Source organism: Dermacentor silvarum, chromosome 8 (assembly GCF_013339745.2).
Source record: "Dermacentor silvarum isolate Dsil-2018 chromosome 8, BIME_Dsil_1.4, whole genome shotgun sequence".
Classification (NCBI taxonomy): domain Eukaryota; kingdom Metazoa; phylum Arthropoda; class Arachnida; order Ixodida; family Ixodidae; genus Dermacentor; species Dermacentor silvarum.
Genome location: NC_051161.1, coordinates 122291195 through 122300727, shown reverse-complemented (window position 1 = coordinate 122300727; position 9533 = coordinate 122291195). Strand labels below are relative to the sequence as shown.

The 9533-nt window shown below is 52.4% G+C and overlaps 1 protein-coding gene across 1 annotated transcript; it reads right to left on the bottom strand.

The window, feature by feature from the left end:
* Nucleotides 1-2849, bottom strand: LOC119462819 (uncharacterized). The gene is made up of 2 exons (XM_037724053.2): nucleotides 2753-2849; nucleotides 1-1340 (listed from the first exon to the last, which is right to left on the bottom strand). Exon 2 carries the CDS (start codon nucleotides 1319-1321, stop codon nucleotides 11-13), a length of 1311 nt encoding a protein of 436 aa, XP_037579981.1. The 5' UTR covers nucleotides 1322-1340; nucleotides 2753-2849; the 3' UTR covers nucleotides 1-10.
* Between the last annotated feature and the right edge of the window lie 6684 nt (nucleotides 2850-9533).

The following is a 9533-nucleotide window of genomic DNA, read 5'->3' as shown; positions in this document are numbered from 1 at the left end:
TAATACGTCTTTAATTTATTCCCTCAAAGAAGCGAATTAGGGAGGACGCTTTCAAGCGCTCTCTGGGCACGTCCGGGGACGCTGGAGATCCTTGCCGACGAATCGCCCAGCTGCCAGCGGACTCGCTGGCCGACGCCGCAGCTCGAACGACGGACGACTGGCGAGAGGCCGCAGACGGTGCATCGAACGAGTACCACGATGACGTCGACGTCGACGACTTCTCGGCGCGTGTTGGCTCGTCGCAGACCTCGGCCCCACATCGCCGCTCGGCGACCATCTCGCTCGCCTCTGTCGGCAACGTAGAAAAGTCCAGCTTGACCATGCTGCGCTCGCTGTCGCTGCTGCACGATCCGACGTCGGCCGTGACTTCCGCGTCGGTCCCGTAGTAGCGCTGCATTCGGCGGCGCGCCCGTTTAGTGCCTGAGGACAGTTCCACCAGGTCGCACTTGTCCAGGACCTCGAGCACCGGCACGTCCCGGATGCGGTCGTCGGTCGGCCCCTCACTTGACGGGTCGGCGAGGGCTTCTCGTTCGAGTCGCGACGGTGACGAAAGGGGGTCGTGTTCACGAGGTTGCGGAGTGGTGGCCGGCTCTGCGCAGCAGCCGCCGGTGACGATCTGCGTAATCTTCGAGAGCTTGCGACAGACTTCGTCGCCGTCGCCGGCGCGCAACTGGCACGACTTCTTGAGGGTTAGTTCGGCGAGCCGCGACTTGACACGTCTGGCGTCCAGTTGCGACGGTGAATAGGTCATCGCGCTCTTCGTAGCATTCGCCGCCGGTGGAGGGGACCTCTGGACTATCCCGTCGGTTGTGGCACCGTCGGTAGGCAGGCTGGAGCAAGAGGCGTCGGCCTGCCGTGGAACGCTGCGCACAGTCTCCTCGAGCTGGGCCATCTCGCGAGAGCCGGCGATGGCCGCGACGGGTGTTCCGGATGCATCCTGCGACTTCGGCTCCGGGGACAGCGCCGCCTGCTGCTGCACCGTGCCGCGCAGCTGGTAGCGCAGCGTGATGTTCTGCGTGGCTTCCAGGAGCACGGACAGGCGCCTGTCCTCCCGCAGCAGTGGCGCCCCCTTCTCGGTGAGCGTGGGGTTCTTGAGGCGGCCTTTCTTCAGCAGCTCCCTGACCATGAGGCCCTCGTCGAGCGCCGCCTCGTGGAAAGGCTGCAGGGTCAGCGTGGCGGGCTCCGCGTGCGGCGTCGGCTGCCGAAGCGCATCGTCGCCGTGTTCTTCGACGAGCCGCGACGGAACTCGCTCCTGCTGGTCCTCCTCGGGGTCCTTGTCCCTGGGCGGCTGGTCGCCCTCCACGAAGGCCCCTTCCGCCATGCTCGTAGGTCCGCACTCCCTGCGCGCGCGTCCGGATTGGTTTCGATCACCTGGGGTTCTTTTAATGGGCCCACAAAGCACGATACGCGAGCGTTTTTAAATCGAATATAGCTCTCTAACTATGAGAGCCGATGAGAGGAGCGACCAAGTTGCGGAGAGCGTTCGTCGCCTAACACCAACAGGAAATATATAAAATTCAAAAAAAAAAAAAAAAAAAACTTTGATGAGAACGTATAGTTCTCACAAAATTATGAGTTCTAGATGCGACATTTGAAAAGGTCAAATAAATATTTTATCAGATTTCCTTAAACATCAAGGGCGGTTACGGAAGTTGTGAAACAGAAGAAACGGGCGACAATGCGAAGGGAGAACTCGGCTCCATTGTACGCATGCGTTCCGAATACCGTCTGTTACAGGCACGTAAAAGATATAGGCACGTAAAAGATTTGTGCTTGCAAGCCAGTAGGGCCGTGCCTGCCGGCTGCGCGTGTCGTCGCGCGTGTGCTTTGGTGCATCTGAAAGCTTAGTTGCCGTAGTGTAGCGCTCGCGTATCCATATGTGCCGGTTAACGGTTCTGTTCTCTACGGAATTACACTACGAAACAACAAACGCTACATGAATGTCCTCACTGGTACAAATATACGCCTGCAAGCGCATCATTCCTTTAATCAAGCATAGAGCTCTCAAACATTGACAATCGTCGTCGATGGTTTCTGCACAATTTTTGCATTCCGCCTCCCTGTCAATGCGGCCGTCGTGGTCGGGAAGGGAATCTGCGACCTCGAGCACAGCAGTATAGGGCCGGTTACGCCGGTATAACGTAACGATCCTATTCCAATGACCCGCTGTGGTTGCTTAGTGACTATATATGCATGGTGTTGGCTGCAAATCACGATCTCGCGGGATCAAATACCGGCCGCGGCGGCCGCATTTCGATGGGGGCGAAACGTGAAAACACTGTGTACTTTATTTAGGTGCACGGTAAAGAACCCCAGGTGGTCCAAATTATTCCGGAGTCCCTCCACTACGGCGTGCCTCATAATCAAATCGTCGTTTTGGCACGTAAAACCTCATAACTATTTTTAAATATTCCAATGCTTTTCGCGCTGCGTCACATGGTCCAAGCTTCGTCCCGCCTACGTTATCACCACCACTCGACTTACCGAGCGTGAGCGGTGAATAAAAGAATACAGTCGACCAAAGAGAATCCTTATACATTATACCGGCCCAGAATGTCACCTCTAAACCATCGTGACAGGTGAGCGATCGGGAGTGGTGACGTCAGAGAGTCGACCTGCCTCTCAACCAGTGTCGCCGATCAGCTAAATTTCGGCCTCACGAAGCAGCTATGGCGTGGCGACCGCGCAATCGGGCCTTCGGTATACAGCGGTATCTGATATAGAAAGTGCCCTGAAAGAGCGGATGCCTTACCTGGGAAGTCCACTGGACCCGAGCTGCGAGAATTTGGTCGATCACATTCCTAGATCCGCCTCCTAATGGTTTGCTTCCTCTTTGTCCCTCATGTTGGCACGCGAGGCGTCAACTATGATGATGATGATGACATTAGACAACTATAATGCCTGTTTTTGCTGCGAATTAGATCTTTCGTGAGCATTCACATCGCCGTTTTACCTTGCCCTCCGCAGTGATACGTATAATCATCCACTACCCTCTCCGACATCTGGAATTCGCTAAGGCCCGGCACCAAATTGATCCATTTGGCGCCGCTCATAATTCGTCTTCAGTCCACAGCCCCCGCTTGAACAACGAACGCGCTTCCCCAGCTTCCCGCTATTTCTCGCTGGTTATATTTTTGAAGCTATATGAGCTTCCTTCGGCTCTTCCACCCACCTAAAGTCGGCAAATCATTGCGAACCTTTGCCGATTTGGTTGCGTGCTCTTCTCTTGAGCTCCAGCCTACAAGTCCCGCCTTCTGATTCTCTTAAAAGGAGAAGCATTACGTGTTTGTGTCTATGGGGCTTCCTAAATTTGTTGCAAATTCTGTTCTTTATCTAGAATCCCGTGTTCCTCCTCTTTCGTGCAGGTTCCGTCTTTTGACAGTGCAGACGTTTGTGAGTACTTATGAATCACCGCTTCGACGTTCTCAAACAAGATTTATTTCCCAAAGCCTGCGTTGTTTGTTGGTGTTAATTGGTCGCAAATACATACTCCGCAAATTACATTCGTGCAATAATTACTTGACCCTTTGGACGTGCGCATCTGCGATGTACTTGCGATTACCGATAGATCTGTTACCATTGATATTCAATTCGATGGCATTTTTCCTAATAATGCAAAATTACTTCCACATCGTATTCTAGTCGCTTTATTATAAGATCATCTGCAGAGCCTTCAGACAAACATCGTAATTGCGACAGATGCTTCGCAATGTGAAGAAAAGTCAGGTGTAGGTATATTTTCCCCGATTCTTGATTGGACAATTTCTCTCCCGCTGCCAGATTCTCTACCCATCTTTTTGGCCGAATTCATGGCAGTGGTGCTGGCTCTACGCAAATTAGGCCCGTCAATCACCTCAGCGGTGATATAGGCACTGATTCGTTATCATTGTGCTGATCCCTTACTGATTCTCGGGACTCTCGCTTAATGAGGACGTTTCATTCATCGGTACCTGGATAGTTCAGAAGTGTTCGCTTAATTTGGGTGCCTGGAGATAAAGGTCTAATTATAAATGAAATTGCAGATCCTCTAGCCAAGGCATCGATGAGCGGCCGGACTCTCCCGTATTGTCATTTGACTTCTCATGTCACTGCTGCTAGATTTTGCGGGAATGTCATGCAGGCAGTGTCAGGCTCCGTAATAACTTTGTGGATTATCGACATCTTCTATATTCTTGACACGGAGATATTTGCCAAACACGAGGAATTGAAATGTCCGTCACGAGGCTGCGTTGCCGTATACCTACGTTAAACTTCTTTATACACAGGTCTGGTCTGTGCCCCTCACCATCATGCTCATTCTGTGGCGAAGCGGAGACAATAGACCATTTCTTGTTGTCTTGTAGGCGTTTTTTCTGTAATGAGAAAAAGGTTACTGGAAATCCCGCTTCGCATTATTGGCCTAGATTTAATCTGCGACTGTAATCGTATCTTTTGACGCCTCTATATTATTGGGTTCAGCCACAGAAATGTTAGCTCGGCAATCAAAAATTACTTGATTAAACCTAATCGATTACCATGCTAGAATGCCCTCGCCCTCCTCAAGAGTATCAAAGACGATCCCCACTCGGCATGTTTTGTCGAGGCAGCCCAATATGGACAGTCGTCTAACTTCGCCACTGCCATCGTTGATCACAACGGACAGATAGTGAATGCAGCTTCCCTGAAGTGCTCAACTCCATCCAGAGCGGAGCAGGTCGCAATTGCTATGGCACTCCTAAATAACAGCAAAACACAAATCTTCACTTATTCGAGATCGGCGGTCAGGGCTTTCGCTTCAGGGTCCATTGCTGAGGAGGCTCACAAGATTCTCAAGAACAAGATCATCTCTACGCACACCATCACCTTGTTTTGCGGCGCACCTCGGCCCCCAGCTTGACCCTGGAGGAGCAACTGGAGGAGCGAGTCGCAGCCCTCCCGAATCAAATCATGTCGGCAGCCTGCGTATCCTTCCTGGACATGTTCCCGGCGGCCTTAACGCAAACTTTCCGAAATTGTGGCTCAGGTCTCTGACTCGGTCCTTAAGGCCGTGGAGCCCTGGGTCAGCACCCAAATTAAAAATGCCACTCGTTGCGACTCCCCGCTGCTCAAACGCAAGACAGCCTCCCGGCAGGCAGCAGCGGAAAGTGATTCAGGGCCGGCTCCCGCGGCGGGCCGGTGCAGCCCCTGACTGGGACTGCGCCGCGTCCCGGCCCGAGCCGGTCCCCCGCCACGTAAAATAAATACAAGATGTCTAGTCAAATAACAGGAACGTAAATTATCTAGAAAAATTAGAGATACTCCAATTGAACTGCAGAGATTTTAGAGCTTGGAAAAAGCGGTCGCACCTCCAGCTCTACCTGCAGACCCTCGGTGACATGCCGGCGCTCCTTGCCCTGCAGGAGCCTGGCATGGACGCTAAATTCTCAGGCTACAGCACCTTCCAGGGGGGCCACTCTACGTGCAACCTGGTGAATAAAGCATAGACCACGGTTCAGGTCGACTTAGACATGAACACCGAGCAAGAATACACAATGGTCCGGGTACTGCCTCTCAGACGCCGCGACCCGCCAACATATCCTCAACATATACTGCGCCCCGCTTAAACCGCGCGTAACGTTTAGTGAAATCTTCCTTCGCGCGATCAAATTGGCAGACAGTGCCTCTCGTGATTGTTGGAGACTTCAATGCTCCCAGCCTTCACTGGGGCTATTACTTCTAGAAGACCAGAGGGCGTAAGCTGGCGGAACTCATCTCCACCCTTCGCCTCACGTTGCTCAGGGACCCGGCGTACCCCACCCGAGTGGGGAACTCGGTAACCCGTTACACGTGTCCGGCCCTTTCTCTCGTAAAAAATGCCGGGGACGCCGCCTGGGAGAACTTGGGCTATTCTCTAGGCAGCGATCACATGCCTTCTGCGGGTTACACTCCTGGCAAAAGCAGCGCTTAAAAAATATGGGGTCAAGCCAAGCTGACCGATTGGCACCAATTGCGAAATCAGACTATCCCTCCCGCACTCTTTTCTGGTGGCTACGCGTAATGGGCTAAACACATAGATAACATTCAGAAACAACACCTCCTACACTACAAACCACCGAAAAGATCCCGCAGTGGACACTCACCTCCTGCACTTGTGGGAAGCGCACCAAAGCTTAACTAAACGGTGGAAAAAGCAGAAAACCTTTCTCAAATTACGCGCCCGCATAGCCCAACTCACAGAGCAGGCTGCAGCATATGCTGCCCAGCTCTCAGATTCAAATTGGATAGCAAGCTGCGACGCCGCAGCTCATAAGATGAGCTTCAAGGGGACATGGCGTCTCTTTCGCAGTCTCATCAACCCTTCTCAAACGAGAGGGAAGACGCAAAAGCAGCTCCGGCGGGCTCTGCAGGGGTACCAATTTACGACGGCGCAGCTTGCGGACACCCTGGGCGATAGATATCTCTGTCGTACGGAGGACCCGAGTGGGTCCGAGTATACGTACTCTGGCAAGCTTAATCAACAACTCGATGCCCCTTTTGAGTTGCATGACCTTAAGGTGGCCTTGGCTAAAATGCGCCGGGGTACGGCTCCGGGACGGGACCGCATGACAGTGGAACTGTTGGCGAACCTCCCGGGCTCAGGCTACCTCCATTTGTTAGAATACTTGAACCAAATCTGGGGCGGACGTCCACTCCCTCCTGAATGGAATCTCTTGAAGAAGACAAGTCCACTTGTTGAAACGTTGGCTCCTGCTCTCACCTTGTTCTCGTGTTACTCATCGTACTGAATGGAAAACGTCACTTGTAACATTCATACCCAAAGCAGGTAGGGCCGTGAATACGGCCAACCTGAGGCCCATATCACTGACTTCGTGTGCGAGGAAGCTTATGGAGACGATGGTACGGGATCGCCTCTCTCCATACCTGGAGGGCATGCAGGGGGCTTCTTTGCAGCTACCAAGTTCGGGTTTCGCCCGCACATCTCTGCACAGGACGTCCTCCTCCAGCTCCACAGGGACGTAATACGACCCACAGCTATGTAACACAATGACAAAGCCATCCTCGCCCTTGATCTGAAAGGGGCTTTCGACAATGTTGAACAGGGTAGCATCCTGGCCAACTTGAATTCCACCGATTGCGGCGCTAAAACCTACGTATATGTATATTGTGTATGTATGTATGTATGTATGTATGTATGTATGTATGTATGTATGTATGTATGTATGTATGTATGTATGTATGTATGTATGTATGTATGTATGTATGTATGTATGTATGTATGTATGTATGTATGTATGTATGTATGTATGTATGTATGTATGTATGTATGTATGTATGTATTGTGCATGTATAAGCGCCAGACCCTTTTCCGGATCGAGGACGAGGGATCTTACATCGTACTCCCATCTTACACGATGGGAACACGGGGTACCCCTCAGGGAGCGGTGTTATCACTGCTCCTGTTGAACATTGCAATGATGCGCCTTCCAAGCCAATTGGCCCGGGTGGAAGGCATTCAACACGCGGTATATGCAGGTGACATTGCAATCTGGACCACCGAGGGGAGCCTTGGGGAAATGGAGGACCGCCTTCAGCCGGCCGCTTCCATAGCCGAGGCGTATGCCATCGACTGTGGGCTCCAATGTGCTCCAGCCAAATCAGAGCTTCTGCATGTCAGAGCGAACCCAAAGGATAAGTCAGCAATACACATCTCTCTGTCGGGAGGTCCTATCAGACTGGTGAATGAGCTCCGGATTCCGGGCCTGTTCATTCACCACAGACTCAGACCGGACTCCACTATTGCGAAACTCAAGAGAGTAGGCGAACAGGTAGGGCGCATGATCCACCGTGTTTCCAACAAGCGGGGCGGTCTGAGAGGCAGGGACGCGCTTCGGCTAGCCTATGCCTTCGAGACTAGCAGGATCCCCTACGCAAGAAGACGAGTGAATAGACGCCATCATACGCAAAGCAACTCTCCCGGTGACTACCTCTAACGCCAAACTCAAGGCGTTGGGGGTGCTCAACTCCTATCAGGAGTTGCGGGAGGCCCACCTCGTGAATACACGCGGCTCATGCAGACAGCCCCGGGGCACCGCCTGCTCAACCGCTTACACATCCAACACGCTTGCACCCCAAAGGAGGCGGAGCGTATTCCAGTACTGTGGCGCCATATGTTCTGGGTCTCTCCGCTCCCTCGTAACATGGACACCGACAAGCACGAAAGCAGACAACATGCGCGGGCTCGGGCGCTTGAGAGACATCATGGTTCCCGACGTGGTGTATACTATGTAGACGTAGCAGGGGCCGTCGGCCGCGGCATTTTTCATGGCCGCCGTCGTTCACCGGGAAATTAAAGCACGTTGATGGGCTTTCTTTCCGAGCCCAAAACTCAGCGCAAGCTGAGGAAGTAGCGATAGCGGCAGCACTTGCTGCCGCGGACCCCAATTCGAGAATCATCATCACGGACTCCCGTAAAGCATGTGATCATTACTTGACAGGGGAGATCTCCCCCTTAGCCAGTCAAATTTTAAGACGGGCTGCCACTGACCCAACACTGAAACGTATTATTTGGGCCACCAGGGCTTACGAGGTAATGATGCCGCTGACGCGGCTGCACGAGCGCTTACCCACCGGGCTCCTCAACCTATAGCTCTTCTAGCTCGGAAGCAAAGCTACCGCTGCTGCGGTTCAGGGAAATTATAACACATTATAGCGATAACCACGGCCTTTTCCCGACTCCTGAAAAGGGGCTGAATAAGGCGGAGGAGCGAACTTTAAGGCGCCTGCAGACAGGTACTCTACTCTGTCCTGCAATAATCAAACATTTCGATGTCAACACGGATGGGCGGTGCCCGTACTGTTGGGAGACCTGTGATATCTTCCACATGGTGTGGACATGTACTAAAAATCCCCACCTCCCCCCTTCCCCTAACCCTTCCCGAGAGGCATGCGAAGGGGTATACCGACCGACTGTCTGCGGAAGAAGGGGCTTACCCGGCAAACTAACCGACGAGTTCATCGAGCGTCCGCATTTCCAGTAGTAGTTCCTTCTTCGAGATTTGCTTCAAGCTACGCCGAGATCGTCCGGCTCAAGATCAGCGCGGGTTAATACGAGTGGACACTTTGTGTTCCTATTCATTCTGTACTGTACGTGTTGGACTCTTAGTGCTTGTTATTTTCCAGTGTTTTGTTTCTTTTCCATCTGAATTGTATTGTGATGTGTCTAGCCGAAGTATGCACGTGTGTATGTAACTGCCTTATTTGAAGAATATATTTTGTTGTGTTTTGACAACTCGGAGCACTGACTCGGTCTTTGGACCACAACCGGCGTTCCCTGGCGCACCAGAAGGCCCCTTATTAATTGTCCTTGCTTTCGTGGGGTTATTTTCGGAAGCTGATAAGTCGGCTTTGGAATTTGCTCGGCGTTGGCGCCTCGTTCACGGGTTGTTTGACAAGTCTACTCCATCAGACAAAGCTCAGCTACACGCCCGCACAATGTTTAAAATTGCACAAACACTCATGCCGGAAAACAGTCAGCTGCAGTATGCAATTCTAGTGCCCAGCACTTCAACCGCAGA

Bases quoted from the DNA above. Each gene is read 5' to 3' on its own strand.
- LOC119462819 (XM_037724053.2), bottom strand. From the start codon at position 1,321: ATGGCGGAAGGGGCCTTCGTGGAGGGCGACCAGCCGCCCAGGGACAAG.